The sequence below is a fragment of the Phalaenopsis equestris genome, unplaced genomic scaffold, assembly GCF_001263595.1.
Source record: "Phalaenopsis equestris unplaced genomic scaffold, ASM126359v1 Scaffold000567, whole genome shotgun sequence".
NCBI classification, from domain to species: domain Eukaryota; kingdom Viridiplantae; phylum Streptophyta; class Magnoliopsida; order Asparagales; family Orchidaceae; genus Phalaenopsis; species Phalaenopsis equestris.
The window spans coordinates 340,820-362,330 of record NW_018165007.1 but is presented as its reverse complement, the minus strand read 5'-3'; the positions used below and the strand labels follow the sequence as shown (position 1 = coordinate 362,330).

General features: G+C 32.5%; 1 protein-coding gene across 1 annotated transcript; it reads right to left on the bottom strand.

The window, feature by feature from the left end:
- Positions 1-13,101: 13,101 nt before the first annotated feature.
- LOC110029362 lies at positions 13,102-15,725 on the bottom strand. The gene is made up of 3 exons (XM_020731618.1): positions 15,439-15,725; positions 14,535-14,868; positions 13,102-13,666 (listed from the first exon to the last, which is right to left on the bottom strand). Exons 1-3 carry the CDS (start codon positions 15,599-15,601, stop codon positions 13,306-13,308), a joined length of 858 nt encoding a protein of 285 aa, XP_020587277.1. The 5' UTR covers positions 15,602-15,725; the 3' UTR covers positions 13,102-13,305.
- Positions 15,726-21,511: the final 5,786 nt, after the last annotated feature.

The window sequence follows — 21,511 nt, the reverse complement described above, 5'->3', positions numbered from 1 at the left end:
TATTTGAAATTAAAAATTCTAGTTTTAGAAAACAATGATGAATTTAAATATCATATTGTACAGTTGATTGTGAATTGAATTGAATTTTCATTTGAGATTCTCAAAAAGGTGCTACAACTTTAATTTCTTTCGTGGCAAAGGTATTATTTTTTGACTTTTAACCAACAATTGAGTAAAAGAGAAGAAAGAAAGAAGGCATAATATTATTTATCTAAATTCCGTGTGTTGGTATAAAAGTGATAAACAGAAAAGCCCAAGACGAATTTCAAAAACAACTTACTACACAGCTAATGCAAGGAGAAGAAGAAGGAAGAAGTGAATTGAGGACGTCATGCATGCAGCAGTAGAAATACTACGAATTCTGAGTTATATGTTGCGTCGCTAGAAGAAACACCATTAGATATCTGCGAAACGATGGGTTTTATTATTTTAATTAGCGCGAAATTTATGTCTCTTTGAATATAATTCCCATAGCCTTCATGTCAGGCTTTCATCCGGCGGGTATTGTTGGTCGTCATCTTTTTTTAATTTACATATCGTGTAGGTTTTGCCAACTCATGAAAATGTTAGCAAACAAATGTTACATACGTTAACATATTTACATTTGTCATGGTGCTCATTCAAGCTGTGGAAGCACACGCAGAAGTCTGCAGGTAATATTTTCTCCCGTTTCATCTTGCATTCTGCAGCTACTTCGAGAAATTAACAGTTTCTAAACTAAAATATTGAAGGAAAAGTTGCGCCTCTTTATCAGTGTTCTGGAAGTCAGACTAACCTGATGAATTTTTTTTCCCCCTTTCGAAAAGCATTTTTTTGTTTTCATTTGATTTTTCAGGTCGATTTAGTTATTTTATTTTTATTGATCAGGTCAGACAAGCCAGATTTCAATCTCAATCACATATTTATATATATATCTGTGTGTGTACGCGCGTGCGTGCGTGCCACAAGGTGTGGCCTATTGGTTGGCGGGGTTCGCTGTAAGTCCTCTCAGGTCACAGATTCGATCCCAAGTGGTGCTAGGTTCTCAAATATTTAGGCATTTGACGCGGGCTGTCATCATGGGGCCTAGCGTATGTGAAATCGGTATTTGGGACTCTGCCAAATATCGATTTCCTTTTCTATATACATGTTGATGTAAAATTTTAATTTACGCCTCACATTTTCTTAATAACTTATGATATTTATTTTTATAACTCATGATAACTTAAGTTATTAATTATCTTAACTCATAACTTATGTCATAACTTATGATAAATTATGATATTAATTTTGTAACTCATGTAATCCCTAAAATGAATAGGGGTTACTAATTTATGTCATTAATTTTAATAGTAAATATCAATTAATTTATTAAATTATCATAAATATATTGGTTAGTAATTCTCTTGATGGATGATGATTAAATAGAACATAATTCAGAGAATGAGTCATCTCTCTTCCCAACACACCCCGTATATTTCTCTCCATCAGAAAGTACAGAAAGTTTCAAGGGATTAGAGAGAGAAACTTCATCTCTTCAAGATCAAATTTTATTATCATGTATACAGGTATGTGCTAATTTATTATAGATATGTAAAAATCATGAATTTAAAAGATTTTGGCTATTTGTATTTTTAGATTTTAGAATTTGTGTCATAAATGTTAAACATGAATTTCTAACATGTGATATCAGAATCTCAATTACTAAATTTATGATTTTTCATATAATTTTATTTATATTAATTGTATTGAATTTCCGCTGTGAATTAGATCTTGAATTAGATCAGTAATGCTAAAGTAAATTGATGTGATTGAAATTATTATATATTTAATGTCAATGTCATGCTTAATTTATTAGTCACCAAAGTGACTAAATTAGTAAGTTTAATAGGCGTCAAGATAAATAAATTTAATTACTCACAAGTATGTGATGCTTATTATGAAATAATTTAACATTATGTTACAAAAATATTAAAATTCATTTATTATAAAATATTTCTGGATCGCCCAAAAGTTGATCATTTGTTTTATAATCTTTAAATATAATTATAAATTATTTATATACTTAGTTAAGATATGTTTATATATCCAAAGATAATATAAATGTCTAATTTGAGTATAAAATAATTACCAATTATATTACATTTAAGTCAAACATCAATTATGTTTATTATCGTGCATTGTTATATCACTCAAAAGATATTTCAATACAATATTATTATTATAATTATTATTTTAATCTGATTTTACGTGAATATTTATGTAAGTTTAATGTTCGAAGCATTAATATACGAGCATGTTTTATTTATTTTCAGTAACTACTCCTTTTTCTCTTCATTCGCAACCTACATCAGTTTAAACTTTCAATGGGTTTAACTTCTTTAAATGGCGAGTAAGCCCAGTTTCACGTTAGTGTTCTGGATCTTGATTTGGCACCCACATGATTTGACACTCACGACTGAGAAAGCCCCTGCTCTTACTGATTATAGCAGTGGTGAGCAAATATCTTTCTATAAATCTTGAAAAAAATTGAACACATTAAGTTTAATGTTTATGCGAATGACTGTAGCAAATAACATAAAGTGTACATTTTCTAACACTGAAAGTGCTAAAGAATTTATGAAATTTTATTAGAATTGTTCTTAGTTTGTCTCTACTGATAAGTCTCTTGCTGTGACACTATTGAGTATGTTAACCAATATGAAATTTGATGGTTCTCTTACTATGCATCAGCATGTCGTTGAAATGACGAACATAGCAGCAAGTCTTAAGACCCTGGGAATGGAAGTGAAAAAAAATTTTCTTGTGCAATTTATCATTAACTCTTTGTCTCCTGAGTATGGTCCATTTCACATTAAATACAACACTATGAAAGATAAGTGGAATGTGAATGAACTATAATGTATGCTTATTTAAGAGAAAGCAATGCTTAAGAAAGGAACAAATCACTCTATTAATCTCATGGGTCACCAAAGAAGAGCTATAAAGAAACCTGGAAAGAAGAATGGAAAGGGAAAGTAAGGACCACTAAAGATTAATGTGTTATCTGCTCCAATTCACAAAGAGGAAGAGGAACATAAAGGAATTAATCATAAAGGAATTAATTGTCACTTTTGCAGAAAGTCTTGACACTATCAAAATGAGTGTCAAAAGAGTAAAGACTGGTTCGAAAAGAAAGGTAAACGTTGTGTTTTAGTATGTTTCGAATCAAATTTGACAGAAGTTCCTTATAATACTTGGTTGATTGATTATGGTTGTACCACTTATGTTTCTAAAACAATGCAGGGATTCTTTATAACCCAAATGAAAAGTTTATCTTCATGGGAAACTAAGTCAAAGCGTCAATTGAAGCTATTAGAACTTATCGATTGATTTTAGATACTAGACACCTTTTAGACATTTTTCAAACATTTTATGTCCCTTCTGTTTCTTGTGATTTAATTTCATTGTCCAAACTTAACTCTTTTGGATACTCCTTTAAATTTAGAAATGGTTGTTTCATTTTTTTTAAACACAATCATCTCATAGGTTCTGGTATTCTTTGTGATGACCTTTATAAGCTTAAACTTGATAATCTTTTCGTTGTGACTCTGATGACTTTGCATTATAATATTGGTACTAAACGTGATTTTATGAATGAAAGTTCAACTTCTTTATAACATAAATTTTTGGGTCATATATCCAAAGAAAAATTGAAAGATTAGTAAAGAATGAAATCTTTATTGAATTAAAGGAAAGCACACAAATTACACACTTAAGAAAGCCCTCACAAGAAGCACACAGCTCCTTAAAATTATACACACTGATATTTGTGGACCTTTTGATGTTTCATCTTTTGATAGAGAGAAATATTTTATCACATTTATTGATGATTTTTCACATTATGGGTATATCTACTTATTGCATCAAAAATCTTAAGCTATAGATGCCTTCAAGGTGTATATAACTAAGGTTGAGAGACAATTAGACAAAAAAGTGAAAATTATCAGGTCTGATAGAGGCGGTAAATATTATGGAAGTTACAATGAATCTGGACAATGTCCATGTCCATTTGCTAAATTCTTTCAAACTAATGGCATATGTGCCCAATACACTATGACAGGAACACCACAACAAAATAGTGTTGCAGAAAGGCGAAATCGTACTCTAATGGAAATGATTAGGAGTATAATGAGTAGAAAGTTTCAAAGACTCCTTTTGAACTGTGGATAGGAAGAAAAACTAATTTAAGGCACTTGCGTGTTTTGGGTTGCCCGACAAAAATAAGGTTATATAGTCCACATGAAAAGAAACTGGACTCAAGAACAACTAGTGATTTCTTCATTAATTATCCAAAAAAATCTATAGGGTATAGATTTTATTGTCCTAACCATAGTACAAGAATTATTGAAGCCGGAAATGACAAGTTCATTGAAAATGGTGAAGTTAGTGGAAGTTTGAAACCACATAAAGTAGAGATCCAAGAAATTAGGGTTCAAGTTCATTTACCCAAATTTCTTCTCAAGTTTTTATTCCTGCAGTTGTTGAACAGTATGACAACTTACAATATACCCCACAATAAAACTGTCATTAATGAACCTATATTAGATGAACGACATGAAGTAGTACCTAGAATGTCTCAATGACAAAAATGACCTGCTGTTTCTGATGATTATGTGGTTTATCTACACGAATCTGAATTTGACTTAGAAGTCAATGAAGATCCAATTTCATTTTCAAAAGCCATTAAAAGTGCAAATTCTTCTAAATGGCTAGATGCAATGAAAGATGAGTTGAAATCAATGGATCACAACAAAGTCTGGGATGTTGTTAAATTGCCTGAAGGTTGTAAAAGAGTCGGGTGTAAATGTGTCATTTAAGACTAAGCCCAACTCGAATGACAATGTTGAACGATATAAAATCAGATTTGTTGCCAAAGGTTTCACTCAGAAAGATGACATCGACTAGAAAGAAACATTTTCTCCAGTTTCTAAGAAAGATTCATTTAGAATTATCATGACATTAGTAGCTCATTATGATTTGGAGTTACATCAAATGGATGTGAAAACTTCCTTTCTGAATGAGAATTTAGATGAAGAGGCCTACATGAGTCAACCTAAAGATTTTTTGGTTGAAGAAAAGGAACACATGGTGTGTAAACTAAAGAAATCAATATACAAACTTAAGCAAACTTCCCGACAATGACATATTAAGTTCAATGATATTATCACGTCCTTTAGATCTAAAGGAAACACTGTTGATCGTTGTATATATATCTAAAGGTCAGTGGGACCAAAATCATATTTCTTATTATGTATGTTGATGACATCTTGCTGGCTACTAATGATATTGACATATTATATGAAACTAAGAATTTTCTCTCTAAGAACTTGAAATGAAAGATATAAGTGAGGCATTCTATGTGATTGAAATTGAAATATTTCATGATAGATCACAAGGATTGTTGGGGATGTCTCAAAAAATATATATCGAAAGAGTTCTTAAGAGATTTAATATGGAAGGGTGCTCAACAAGTATTTCTCCAATTCAAAAATGAGATAAATTCAGCCTTATGCAGTGCTCAAAAAATGAATTGGAACGTAAATAAATGGAAATATATTCTTATGCATCTATTGTTGGAAGCTTAATGTATGCTCAGACTTGTACCAGAACAAACATTAGCTTGCTTTTTGGGATGCTATGCAGGTATCAAAGTAATTCAGGATTAGATCATTGGAAAGCTGCAATGAAAGTTTTGAGGTATCTACAAGGAAAAAAGGGTAACATGCTCACTTATAGAAAATCTAAAGATCTTGAAGTGATAAGATATTCAGATTCAGATTTTGTTGGATGTGTTGATATCAAAAAATCAACATTTTGCTATCTGTTCCTTTTGGTTGAAGGAGCAATCTCATGGAAAAGTGTGAAGCAGACTATCACAGCTGCTTCCACTATGGAAGTTGAATTTGTGGCTTGCTTTGAAGTTACAATTCAGGGTTTATGGCTACGAAATTTTATTTCAGGGCTTGGAATTGTCGAAAATATTGTCGAACTGCTGAAAATTTATTATGATAAATCCACAACAGTCTTATTTTCCAAAAATGAAAAGTATTTCAAAGGTGCTAAACACGTGAAATTAAAATATCTTGTCGTTAAGGAAGAAGTTCAAAAACATAGGATATTAATTAAGCATATTAACACCAATCTCATGATTGCAGATCCATTGATGAAGGGGTTGCCACTGAATACATTTAATGAACATGTCGTGAGAATGTACATTAACAAAACCCTTTATTAGTTTTATGCTGTTTGTATTTTGACACTTTGGGTTCAATTTTTCTTGTTTCTGTTATTTATAAATCTTATTTTTATCGTTAGTGTACACTTTATGCTGCATGATGCTCAACAAGATTTGTCTTTTAATAGACATTATGAGATCATGATGTTAATTCTCATTATGCTAAGTATATAATTGATATTATGATACACGGAAGGGATTATGTCGATAAATTGATGCACAAACGTCACGATTCATATTAATTTCATACATATTAATTTATTTATGATTTAACCAATATAAATAAGAATTTGGACTTTTATTTATAATTTATTTATGATTTAACCAATATAAATATGCACAAACGTCACGATTTATCTTAAATTTAGTACAGTATGTTATGTACTATTAAAATTAAGTGAGCCAAGTGGGAGAATATTAAATTTTAATTTATGGCTTACATTTATTTTAATAACTTATGAGGTTTATTTTGATAACTTAAGTTATTTATTTTTTTAACTCATAAATTATGTCATAACTTATGATAACATATGATATTTATTTTTATAACTCATGATAACTTAAGTTATTTATTTTCTTAACTCATAACTTATGTCATAACTTATGATAACTTATGAAATTTATTTTTATAATTCATGACAACTTAAATAATTTATTTTCTTAACTCATAACTTATGATATTTATTTTTGTAAGTCATGATAACTTAAGTTATTCATTATCTTAACTCATAACTTATGCCATAACTTATGATAAATTATGATATTAATTTTGTAACTCATGTAATACCTAAAATAAATAGGGGTTACTAACTTACGTCATTGATTTTAATAATAAAAATCAATTAATTTATTAAATTATCATAAATCCTATTGGTTAGTAACCCCCTTGATGGATGATGGTTAAATATAACATAATTTAGAGAATGAGTCATCTCTCTTCCCAACACACCCCGTACATTTCACTCAATCAGAAAGTATAGAAAGTTTCAAGGGATTAAAGAGAGAAACTTCATATCTTCAAGATCAAATTTCTTCAAGATCAACATTTATAATCATGAATACAGATATGTGTTACTTTATTATAGATATGTAAAAATCATGAATTTAAAAGATCTTGGCTATTATGTATTTTATAATTTGTGTCATAAATGTTAAACATGAATTTCTTACAGTTAAATCCATTTTTAGGCCATAGAGTCTTGTATCATTTGTGAGTACATATGAACCAATGAAGAGCTTTCTTTTGTATATGAAAGGTGGAAGATAGAGAGAGATGGGTATAAGAACGGAAGAGGCCTTAGATATTTCCTATTAAATTTAAGCCCCCGACAAACTAGAATATCGTACACACACACAGACAGATATATATATATCAGTCCAAGCTCATACGCTTTTTTTAAGGGAATGCATACTTAAAAGGAATTAATGGATTTTCATCTTATTAATTTATCGACCGACATAGTAGTAAAATGGGCGGTGGAAGTGTGGAGTTAGCACTTAACTAGCGTATAATTTCATCCATACCTTTTGCGGATCCAACTTTGCGGTAAGTTGTTGTGGGGGTCACAAGAGGAAAACACCCACTTGTTCAGGGATTGACAGAGCCGGGAAAATTTTTTTTATCTTACTCGATTCAGTTTTGCTTGGTCTGATTTGTATTTGTGGAACCTCGATTCATCTTCATTTAGTATTGCTAGGTTTTGTAGCCTTCAATTTGTTGTATTCGATTCCATCAAATCAACAATTGCATTATTTCTCTTATTCCCTATTTCGCTTTCTTGTGTTGTTTGGGTATATGTTGTTATAATAACCGAAGAAAATGGTGTTTCTTTTCAATCCATTAGTGTGCAATTGAATGGGTAGAATTATTCGTATTGGAGTTATGTTATGAGAGATTTTCTAAAATGGTAAAAAAAATGTGGGGTTATGATTCTGGAACTTTTGCTAAACCAACAAATGTAAAAGATGAGAAATTTGTAGAACAATCATAACCTTGGAGTTTCTCTAATTCAAAAATTATAACATGTGTCAATAACTCTACCTTACAGTCTATAGGTGTCCAATAACAAAATATAAAATGACTAAAGCAATTTGGGATCATTTAGAAAGATTTCATACACAGTCTAATTTTACAAAATAGTACCAATTGAAGATATATATTCAAGCCCTTCAGCAAAATAGCATGAGTGTCTAAGAATTTTATTATGACATGTCTAATCTTTGGGATTAGCAAACTCTTACTGAATATGCAGAATTATTGGCATTTTTCTCTTGTAATGCTTGTTGGATTAAGTTTTGATGACTCTTTGGGAAGATTTTGAAGGTCTTTGTGGCACAAATTTGCATCTCAATCATTTTCCTTATGTTTCTTGATGGTTATTGAGTTGGTGACTAAGGAAATTCATTTGAAGTCCCAAGCAGCTAAAGGAAGTGCTTGAAAGAAAAACTTTCAAGCTCCTACTACATGTGCTCTTGCAGTTCCTCCTAAAACACCTTTCAGTAATCATAATAAAGTGAAGTTTGGCTTTGATGAGTGCATTTTTTGTAATCAAAAGGGTCACTAAAAGACTAATTGTCCAAAGTTATTGAATTGAATGCAACCATCTCATCAACCTTTATCTTGGAAACCAAACAACCAACCACAAAATAAACCATTTGAAGATTCTTCACCATCTAAGAATGCACTTGTAGTTGTTCCACTTACTAACTCAAATGCTCATGAGTTCATGTTCACTTCTGGAAGCAACGATCTTTCAGTGGCACTATTGCCTCACGCATTAGGTAATTACAAAATTTTATTGCCTCTCAATGTCGCATGCTATATCTACCTTTTCACCTGCAGGTTTGCCTTTTATTAGCAAGTCAAGTATATTTCCATCTATATGGGTTCTTAATTTTGGTGCTTCACACCATATGTCATCTGTTTTCAGTTCTTTTTTATCCTTACATCATACTTCTTCTGTGTATGTCATGACTGTTGATGGTATTTCTATGTCCTTAGCATGTGTTGGTTCTATCTGCTCATTTTAAGTATCTATCTTAAATGCATATTGTATTTCACTTCTTACGTTGAACCCTATCTCTATTGGTCAATTGTGTGATCCGGCTTCTCAAATTTTTTCCTTCCTTTTCTTAATATGTGCAGTATATGCATTCCAATAAGTTAATTAGAGTGGGTCATAGGCATGGGTTATACATTTTAAATGAGCTGAGAGTTTAAGAGTTGCAAGTTATAGTGTTGACATATCTTATTTTCCTTTATGTTCTTTGTCTTCTAGATTTTATATATGACATTCTCATCTTGGGCATGTTTTTTGTTTCTCTTCTAAAGTATTCAGCTTCTACCAGAACTTCAAGAAAATTGTAACCTCGTGACATTTTAGATTATTATGGTTGCAAAGTGGTTAAATTTCCTACTTTGCAATTTTATAGAAGTCTATAAACTTATCTTGCACCACTTGATTTAATCATTTTAATGTGTTCTAATTACAAAAATTTGATCTCAAAATTTTTTTTTCCTTTATTGCTCATTGTACTCGTTATTATTGGGTAATTAAAAAATATAATTGTGATTTTCTAGACATTTATCATATGTTTCAGGCATTTGTTACAACCCAACACAATGAGATTATTAAATGTTTTAGGTGTGACTTAGCTGGTGAATATATAAGCATCCAAATTATTTTTGGAACTACTTACTTTGGATGGGAATTTCCATCAAATCTCTTGTACCGATAAGAATGGTCTTACTAAAAGAAAATATATGCACATTATTAAAACTATCCATCTTTTCTTATTATTTAGATATGTTCCTAGTGAATTTTGGAGGGAAGTTGTTATTACTGTTGTTCAAGTGATTAACCATATACCATTTTCGATTACTTTAGATGTGTCACCTTTCAAAAATTGTATATGCAAGTTTTTGATTATTACACTTTGAGAGTCTTTGGTTCCACATGTTTTGTTCTTGTTCTCATATTGAACATAACAAACTCACCTCTTGTTCAACACTTTATTTCTTTCTTGTTCAATTGAAGGTCAAAAAGAATATTGTTCTTGGGATCTTGTTTCTCAATAGCTATATGTTTCTCATCATGTTGTGTTTCATGAACATAGTATCATCTACTCTATTCCATTTAATACACAAACTCTTAAAAAATTTGACCTTACTCACATTAATCTCTTCTCGACTGACACAAATGTTGCTTCATCTCATAACACTCCTCTCTCTCTCATATTTATTTATGTGGGGATGATACAAATGGACTTACAACTTATTGTACTCCTCTGATAGATTCCTCTCTTGCCCCTATTACCCTAAGTTGCTACTGTGATTTCAGTTTCTCCTCCTCACTACCCTCAACATGTTTGTAAGTTTGTTTAGTTGCCTAATTTTGTGTATTCCACATATTTAGTCTCTTTTCCCTCTTTTTTTGATCTATATTCACCAGCCCTCAGAGCTCTCCACTTATAGAGAGGTTGTTCTTAATCCAATTTGGCAGCAAGCAATGATAGAGGAACCTTTTTTCTTACATAAGATAGGTACTTGGGATATTGTTTCTCTTTCTTCTAGGAAATGTGTCATTAGTTCACACTTGGTTTATAAGATCAAAACCAAGTTTGATGAGTCTATTGAGTGATGCAAAGCTCATTTAATTGTTAAAAGGTTCTCACAACAATATGGTATGGATTATGAGAAAAAATTTGCTGCAATTGCATTGCCAAAATGGGAACTGCGGCAATGGAATTTAAATTTTGATGTGAATTTTCATTTTGGAACAGACAAATTAGGTTTTGAAGTAAATTTTCATGCTAGCTGTGGAAATTATACTTCACGTTAGAGGATGCAATGAAAACTCTTTCTTCTAATGAAATATTTCCTTCTAAGAACATGTTTTCACGTGTTCAATCAATCACATAAGGTCTACAGTGACTATAATATTTAGTTCTATAATTGGCTTTACAGGTGAAAATAAAATACAGAACTAGTATGTTTGTGATAGGGTTGGAGTAGCTACAGACAATATTTGAAAGATACATCATGAAGTTTAAATAAACCATTGTAATTACTTTTCTTAATGCGAAATAACAATTACTGCTCGAAAATTGGCTGGATTTAATTTAGACTCAGATTTCTTTAGAGTTGTTAATAGTTAACCTTGAAATCAGAATGTTAACAATCTACTGAGACTATTGGGGATGTCAAAGATTGATAATCGATGAAACTTTATCAACATTTTATCTCTGATCCTGTTTGTCATCATAGCTACACCAACTCATTCATGAGTATATTTGCTTCGCATTTTCTCAACAAGTGTAAAGTCTGTGATCCATTGGGGTTTCCGTAGAGATAAAATATAAAACAAATATATCTGTGAGCGGGCGGGTATAACTACAGTGACATACACTATTAGAGGGAGATGAGTTAAGCAATTACGATTCAAAGATGGTTTAATAATTTTTGATAGAACTAACATATTAAGATGTTAAACGATCTACCTTTGAGCTAAAATGATGAATTTTCAACTAAATTTGATATGGAGGTTCTAAATATATATAATCCAAAATTTTGGCTAGTACCTTGGCATGTTTATTTCAACTTGAGTTTCATGTGCGAGTCAAACTTAGAATCAATTTTTGAGAGATTATTGTTTTTCAAACTATATCCTATTTCAGATCTGACAAGTACCTCAGCCTTTGATAATTTTGGATTTTGGTTATTTCCTCATAAATTCCTCAATAATAACAATAATTTCTGTGAAGCGTAAAAAGACATCAGTTTTTTTTTACGATTTTAGCGATTTTTCCAGTAGTAGATAATGATGATGATGGGATTGGTGATTTGAAAATACACTTAGCTCATGAGTTTTAGATGAAAGATTTGGGTCATCATCGCAACTTTTCAGAGATAGAACTACCTTACTCTCCTCATGACTATGTTTTCTCTCAGTCTAACTATATGACTGCACTTCTTGAACAAGCTCACATGATTAAGCTCACATGTGTGACAATCACAGAGTTGATACCCATCTTGAACGTAATGTTAGACATTCTTCTTATGATGGTGTCCCTTTATCGGATCATACTTTGTATTGTACTTTGGATAGCAGGTTGATGCTTCTCACTATTAGTGTAACTAATATTGCTTATATCATCCATATTATTAGCAAGTTGGTCTCTTCTTCTTACCCATCTTGATAGTTCATTGGGTAGCTATACTCTATATCCTTCGATATTTTTTGGACACTCAATTCCAAAATTTTCTATTTCCATCTACTTGACTTTAGAACTTTTAGCTTACTCTGAAGTCAATTAGGGAGGTGAATCTTCTAACCGCAAATCTATCTCTAGTTTCAACATTATTAAAGATGATTCTCTCATCTCTTAGAAGAACATGCAGCATACTATTGTCTCTCAGTCATCAATAGAAGTAGAATATCGAGCTATGACTTCTGCTAGTATTGAGATTATCTAGTTGTGATGGTTACTTGCTGATATGGGAGTCTTCCTTTTTGACCCAACGCTCTTGCATTGTGGTAAAATCCCTGTTATTTTGATCACTCACAATTCAATTTTTCATGAGCACATAAAACCTATCAAGATTGATTGTCATTACACTCATCATCACTTCCAAAGCAACACCATCATTTCGCTCTATATCGCTACTACAGTGCAGATTGCAAATTTGTTCAGCAAAACACACCCTACTTATATCTCCCTCACTCTTCTCCTCTCCCTCATCTTTAATTTGCATATATTTATCAGCATGCATAAATGTACCAATTTGATAATTACAAAAATCATTTGAAGACAAATTCATAAATAATGATATTTCGAGTGTTGTGCACGTATAATTATCCCTATAAACAAAAGTAAAAAAAACAAGTAAAAAACGATCCAATATTAATTATAACCTAAATCAAAATCCCTTCTCAACAATAACAATACCCATAGACGTAGCCTGAAGAAAGTAGCACACTATAAGCATACTGCATATATATAATATCCGTAGATAAGCAAAATGATAAAACAAAAACATAGCACCGTCCTCAAGAGCAAGGAGTAAAATTGCAGGCGACCGTTGAATGGCCGGCAACGCCGGAGTTAGCTCGCCGGAATCTCAACGCAGTCATCAATGCTTCTCTTTGAGAGCCAAGCAGAGCTGAATTCATATGACTGATCACACTGAGTGTCGGATAAGGGAAGCTCAAGCTGTTGTAAGAGTTGAGGAGCGCCGCCGTGGCTTCCCGTAGGAGTGTCCGGTATACGTCTCCGCGGCCATGGAGAGCGGTCCATAGGCTCATATCGGTGCCGTATTTTCCAGCAGCCACGGGTCCGAAAACTACGGCCACCGGCGTCTCCGGCGACACCATCTTCCAGTAGCATTTGTATGCTGGCATTAACCATTTGCTGTTTGAACTTTCACGTATTAGTTAGTCAAAATCTTAAAAATAATGTTATGGTCATATAAATTTAAAATTTATATTTCAATCATCCACAATTTTATTTTCTTTTGAGAGGGTGTTCAATTCCTTAAATTTAAAGTTTTAGGTGACTTTTGGATTGTTGAATCATGAAATTTGAAATTTGGGGGGTCTATCCGTTATATTTAAAATTTTGGATGGTTGAAATGTAAAAATCTTTTGATATTTTTATGAAAGAAATATGCAAAAATTATGTTATTATAGATAATTTTATTTAGGAAGATTTACATATATGCACTTAGTTTTTACATATTTACTTATCTAATATTTAAATTTCAATTTTTATCTATATCTCATTTTAATGATGCATGAAGATATGTAATTCACGTTCTAAAAATTAAATAATTAATATTTTTTTCGTGATATTAAAATTTTGGGTGGTATAAATATAAAAAGTAATTTTAACTGATAGATATGTAAATGCATAGAAATTGGGTGGTGCATGCAAATGCTTGTTATACTTTTTCTTATAAATGATATAAAACATTTTTTTGTATATATAATTTTGAAAATTTAACAATTTTATAAAATGAAAGCTATATATATATATATATATTTCAAATTTAAGGAATTGCCCAATGCCATTAGACGAGTCCCGACCATCATTAGGCGTGCTAAATATTTAAGTATCACACCCTACACACTAGGGAATTCGAACCCGTGATCTGAGAGGACTTATAACCTTCAGAGACACTGCTCTACCAACAGACCATGATACGCACACAGCTATATATATATAATCTGATAAGACTGTTAATTTTACAGACAAGTAAAAAATATTAAAGATCACATACTCGTAAGAGCAAGCGGAAGCTTCCACAAATGGGATCGCCGGCGGCGATGGCCGGGATTTCGCCGGGGTCCCGGCATGCGAGCAGAAATCCATTACCTTACTGGGCTGGGCCAGTAACGGGTCAACAGAATAAGCCTCCATATCAAACATTCGAAAAATAAACTTAAGGCTCTGGGCGGGGCCAGAAGCCACCGAACAGTTATCCGGCCCTCGCACCACCCGAGCCAAGCACCCGCCCAGGTCCGGGTTACCGTTGAACCGGACCGAGTAAGTTCCCAGAATGTTGGAGCTCTCCTCCCTGTATTGGTCGCCGCACGAAACCGCCACCCTGGCCCCTGTACCCAATAAATTAAATAAAAAAACTTGGAATTATTTCGGTTTTTATTTTTATAGGGATTAAAAAAAATTAAGGAAATGAAATATCTGTTTAATGATTGAGTAAATTTATGTTCAGAATGAAATAGTGAAGGGCGCTTATGCAGTTCAGCGTGCTGACTTCTTGTAATATGCCGTCACATGGAGGTCATTAGAAGGTTATTGAAGTGAAACAGTGAAAATTATTGAGGTGTTATTATTAGTTTATTGCAGGGGTTATACAGGGGGCGTAGATTATTGGAAGGTTAATGGGGTGTTACTATGAGGTTATTGCAAAATGTAATCACGAGGTTTATTGGGAGGTTATTGAGGGTGTAAAAACGAAAGTTATTGAGAGTTTATTGCAGTGTTAGTAGAATAACATTCATGATTCTATTTCAATAATCTCCACGGGAGTTAGGTCCGATATACCACACATGGCGAAATATTACTGAGTAGTGTTGTGTACGTGATCCGTATGTAATAATTTCTCTAAAACTGCAGCTAAAGATCTTATAATCCATCTTAATTAACATAATTACATAGCTTACCAGACAGAGGATAATCAAAGAGACCACGAGAGCCATCCTTACACTGATCACAGAAGACTGAACCAGTCACCAACGCATCGCCATTAACAGTTATAACACTTGCTTTCATTAGCAGAAAAACCAGCAGCAGAATCCGAAAATGGAATCCAAAGCTGCAAGCCATGGAAGCAGAGAAGCTTGAGAGAGAGAGAGAGAGAGAGGGTGTGTGGCATACAAGAGAGAGAGAGAGAGAGGGTGTGTGGCTTGTGTATGGAAGGGAGAATATAAGGAGAGAGAGTGGAGGGGAAGGACAGTGGAAATTACAAAGGTGAAGGGGGGAGTAAATGTGCAATGTGAGCTACCACCTGCCTATATTTATTGTGCTCTTGGTGTAATGATTTCGGTGGAGAATTTGGTGGGATTAATTGAGAGAGGAGATAAAAAAGATTGGGAAGCAGTCAAGTATTTGTTGGTGAAAGAGTTGTGGTGCAACCCATGACACTAACAATAATGCTTGCCACAACGTGGATTATAATTAGTTATTTTTATGGTTTAATTTAAGTGTTAGTAATGGGAAATTGAATTTATGTTACTTGGAAATGAGAATAAATGTGTTTTTGTTAATGATGTTTGTATACAAAGATAAGACTAGAATATCTAAACATGGTTTTTTATAGGTAGCCTGATATTGAAGACAATAGGTTGCAGAAGTCGGAACAATCCTTGTCATAAAATCTGGTTGTTTTTGAGAACTAAGCATTCCCGTTAAAGTGGTTGAATTAAGCTCCGCAGAAGTCGGAACAATCCTTGTCATAAAATCTGGTAGTGATTGAATTAAGCTCTCCTATCAAAGTGACTGAACAAAACCTACGTGCTGAAATGACTGAATTGAGCACACATGTCGAATGACTGAACCAAGCCCACCTATCGAACTGACTGAACCAAATAAGGCTAAGGAAGTGGATAAACTGAGCCCACTTGCCAAAGCGCCTAGATTTATCTTTTCCCCAGTAGCGGAGAGCTATCAGAAATATTCATTAATATAGACAATAATGTGAGTCCATTCTTCTTTAAAAGTGTCACCTGACATCCACGCTATGGTCTTTTCATCAATTCGCTATGGATAGGAGTCATATCGGAATATTACACAGGTCAGTCAAACTAAAATAAATGGCATTTTCGTTTTGAACATGCAAATATGTGCCCGAGCAAGAGTATAAAAATTAACACGAGGTAGAAAGAAAAAGAATAATATTCCTCATGATAGACTTAATCCCATTTGATATAAATCTATTAAAAGTGAATTCTATTCGAGGCAATTTCATTCAGTAATCAATACAACTTTATTCAGTATACAAGGCTCAACTTGAGTAATTGACAACCTGAGTAAACAGTCACATGTCTTCTGGAAATTCACATATACCATCATAATAATAGAGTTTCAAAGAAAATGCAAGAAAATGACTAGTGTCATTCCAATCCAGAGGGAAGACACCTCATGCACTAACGCTCCTAAAATAAATATCACGACCCCTTCATAGATATCCACCAAAAGGTCTTCATATATTTGAGTCAAAGTTAGATGGAACGGAAGTTCTTCCTCAGTTTCATGTTTTTCATTTTTTTCATACGTTTGATCATTTGAGCTCTAAGTCTTTTCAATTATTCTAAAAATGTCTCAGATTATACTTCTATTTTACTCTAGTTCAGCTTCAATCCTTCAAAGGTTGTCTCTCTCCTTTAAATATGATTCATGGACCACCCTTACAGTTTTCTCAAAATAGTTAAATGTATACTTATTATCAAGAATCTCGAGCCTCACTTTATCATAAATTAGTGACTAAACCTGTCATTGAAAAAGGTCTTTCCCATTAGCATACACTGATAGGGTGTATAGGAGATCAACATTTTCTACTTTGAGAACCTTCAATTCTGATTGTAATTTAGTATGAGTGGCATCTAGTGCTGAGAGTACCTTCTCCATGTCCTCACAAACTAATTTGAAACACCTCTTTTCCCTCATAAGAGCATGATGAGATGCATCAATAGTATACACCCATTTCCATGATGATGCTTGGCTTTCCATCAAAGGAATATGGTGGTCCTCCAAATTGGTGACTTACATTGTTTCCCTCAGATGGCTCAAGTTGATTACTGAGCCTAATTGAAATGTCAGTCGTCCCGTGCCAGGCAGCCAATCCTAGGCAAAGTCAACCAACTTTTATCTTGATTCATGATCATTACCTGACATTGCATGGTCAGAGTGATCTAGGAAACTTCCATCGAAGGAGCCTCGCATGAAGTTATTCGACTTTTCTTAGGCTTTTCTACTTCCTAAACTTGCTTATATGACTAATCAGAACATCTTTTCTCAAGGATAGATTTTCATTTTGAATTCTGGAGCTAGCTATGTCATTTGGCTCGATAAAGAGCTCACAGAAGCCCCCCTTATCATCAACAATCTAAAATGATCAATGTGAGCTGCCTCATGATGGGGGGAGAACTCGGGGAATATAATCCTCATCATCCTCATTGGCATAATTGTACTTCGAGCCAAGCTCACATGTCGAGGTGGCTGAACCAATCCACCTTTCAAAGTGGTTGAACAGAGCTTACTCTCTGAAAAACCTAGATTTACCTTTTCCCCAGGGAAAGCCTAGCCCTTCTAAGAGAGGACAACTAGCAGAGATGCTCATCATTATACGCAAGCTCATCCTCCTTTAAAAGCACTGCCTAACATCCACGTCATGGTATTTTCATCAAGACACAATAAACAGAACATGAGAAATCATTATAATTCAAGAAACCTCCCCAAAGCCATTTTTCGTGGCTGATCGGAGTTTCTAATTCCTTAGTTACACTGGAAAATACTCTCCTATGTTTAACATTCATTTCTTTTTAGTCAATCTTCTATCGAAAGATAATATCTTTGTTGGATTACATGAACTCACAAATAATACCAGCCAACAATACTTTTCTATCAAATTAAGTTAAATGGAAAAAAAAATCAATTTTTTTGGATCATGAGCATGGATAATACTCTCACTCATAAGAAATAAAAAATTTATTTTTTAATAATTAAGTAATAAATTATCTTTTTCATCTATAATAAGTGGGTGAAAGTGACAATTAATTTTTTTTAAATTCCTTTTATCATTTCTTTCTTCCATGTCCTCTATTTCATATAAATAGTAATATAGCTCTTTCCATCTAAAATAGGGATGCATCATCCAAGTAAATGGTGACTTAGCATCATATTAGTGTATGCTGTGCAATTTAATAATAGTTTTGAGTGCGTTGACAAAGTGGGCAAGCAAGGCATTTATGTGTGTGTGTGTATGGGAGATGAGGAAAAGGGTAGGAGGGAGAGAGAGAGAGAGAGAGAGAGAGAGAAGTTAAATTCGTACCTGCTCCATCATAAATTTTATTTGACCAAGTGATTCTGAGTCAATAGTTCCCATTGTTATCTACAAAGGCAATTGCAAGAATATCCATTCAGAAAAAGTTTTGAAATTTTTGCATTAATGTTAGAGTTTTGTAAGCTAATTTTTTCAAATTTTGTAAGCTAACAATTAAGTTTTTACTTCATTTTCTTAACTCTCTTAAATTTATTGGAGTTGCACCAAATTTAGGAAAAAAGTCCGGACAATGACTGTGATTCACAGGAAGTCGTTTTTTTCATCTCCGCTTCTTCCGGTGCATCGCAACGTAGCTTATGTCCAGATTCCGGACGTAATATTTTTTTTCAAATTTAAAGAGTATCATTATTCTCTATACTTTCAATTTGACATTGTTCCTCTCTGAAAGTCCACATTTACCAACTAAATCCCAACCAATAATTCCTCATTGTTTTACTAGATTTGCATCAAATAACTTGAGGCAAAATCATTCTGGTTCTGATATATTCAATCCCAACCATTCAATAAAAATGTGTTTGATTGAAATCAAGTAAGTGCAAGTGCTTGTTACTCGCCCAAATATATTAGATGCAAATAATTTCTCGTCTGTTTTTCGAGCAGCACGAGCACTCGAATTTTGTTGCATTGTGATTATTCACTTTGTTTTAATCTAGCCTGCGAGTTTAAGCACGAAACATAACAACTTTCTTTAACAAATATTGATTTGATTTAATTATCTAATGACATTAGTTCTTCTTAGAATGATAGGGCTAACTATAATTTTAGTTAACTTTACAAATTACATTAATTACATTGGTTTCTAGTGGTGTTAGTCCTTCGTAGAATTAAATATACTAATACATGATTAAAAAATGGGGCAATCACAAACATACCACCAAATTTTCAGGTATTTACATATCTAATAACTAAACTTTGCTTTTCACATTTCATGTATAGGTAAGGTGGTGATGGAACAACGAACTTATGATATCTCTGCATCATCTGACAAAATTTGAAATTCTTAGCATGTTCATTTATTTTCCCTGAGTCGGTGAGTTGGGGTCAGCGCGCGTTGAACAATTCAAATGCAACGGCTCTCTTTTCTCCGCTTTCACACTTCTTGTTTTTTGGTTTATTTAAGAGCTTTTGGATTGGATAACTTAAGAAAACATACATATTTAATACCATAGTAATAGTATATATGTATTTGAAAAAAGGGGGCATTAAAGTTATGTGGACTAACAATTCCCGCATTCATATCATATAAAAATATTATTGCTACTAAAATTTATAAATGAAATACATTTTCTCCTACATAGATAAGATTATATAAACATAATATGTATATGATCTCTTCCTAAAAACTATAATTTTTTTTTTCATCATCAAATACATTAAGAGGCTAGTGATCATAATAATAGTGGATGGAGAGATTTAGGAGATGCTAGTGGTGCGTTTGAATAATGGTATGAAATATTATAAAGTAAAATGAAGTTAAACTCTTAAACATTATGATCTATTTTAGTGTAATGATCATAATTTCATAAAAGATTCAAAAATTGAGTGTCACTCTTAGTTTCAGTGGCCTTCTGGGAAGTTACACCACTTGGACAAAATCGTGAGGCGATTAAGCCAAAGCAGAGAATTCAGATTGTTGCTAACATTATCAAAGTATACATCAATTTGAATATGGGAACTAAGTGTCATGCAGAATAAAATGATAAATCATGGGAGCACCTATTTGAATTTGCAGGGGCCAAATCTAGAACTCTATCTAATTGGCAGATGATTTTTGTTAAGGAACACAGATGAAGGACATCAGTTAATTAGAGAGAATTGTGAAACCCTTAAGTAGAATGAAACTAAACTATCAAATATTAGAACTCATTTTGTTATACTAGTTTCAATTTCATCAAAAACTCCAAAATTAAGTGTGCTTGTGTTGTAGGACTCTTGGAAAACTGCCATAGTCTGGTCTCAAGCCTCAGATATGGAAAGTGAAGGGTTGTGTTAGGTGGTTAATATTAAACATAAAATTTTTGTCCAAAAAATATGACATGAAACCTTTAAAAGATTGTATAAATAATAGAGTGTTACCTGGAAGCGATGCACAATATGACCTTATTACAGTAAAAAGTGTACAAGAGTCGCTATGTCGACAACTTGGTGTAATGTTAAATAAATAATGGTTCTCACATTATGAATGGATGCTAGCAAAAAAAGTTAAACCATAAAACTAATATTAAGATAGGAACATAAAATATATGTATTCTCATAGGCAAATTAATGAAATAAGTAGATATTATGGTTCATAAGAAAATAAATATCTTATGTATTTAAGAAACTAAATGAGTTGGCAAAAATGCTAATGAAATTAATAGTTTAAATTTTAAAATTTCGTATTCAGGTAGGAGTCACACTAGAAATGGCGTAAGTGCTATTATAGATAAGAGTTTGAAAGATGATAATGTTGTAAAAATTAATAGAATTGGAGACAAAATTATAGCCCAAAAGATGTTGTTAATACTAAGATTTTTAAATTTTATAAGTGCATATGTGTCTGAAGTAGGTTTAAATATATGTTTAAAAGGAAAAAATTTAGAATGACCTAGAAGAATTAATACAAATGATACCTCTTGAAAAAATAATTTTTATTGGAGAAGATTTAAATGGACATGTTGGTAGAGTGGTGGAAG

Coding starts and splice junctions, on each gene's coding strand:
- LOC110029362 (XM_020731618.1), bottom strand. CDS start 15,601: ATGGCTTGCAGCTTTGGATTCCATTTTCGGATTCTGCTGCTGGTTTTT. Junction 14,869..15,438: donor CTTTGATTATCCTCTGTCTG/GTAAGCTATGTA, acceptor TATTGGGTACAG/GGGCCAGGGTGGCGGTTTCG. Junction 13,667..14,534: donor GCTTCCGCTTGCTCTTACGA/GTATGTGATCTT, acceptor AAGTTCAAACAG/CAAATGGTTAATGCCAGCAT.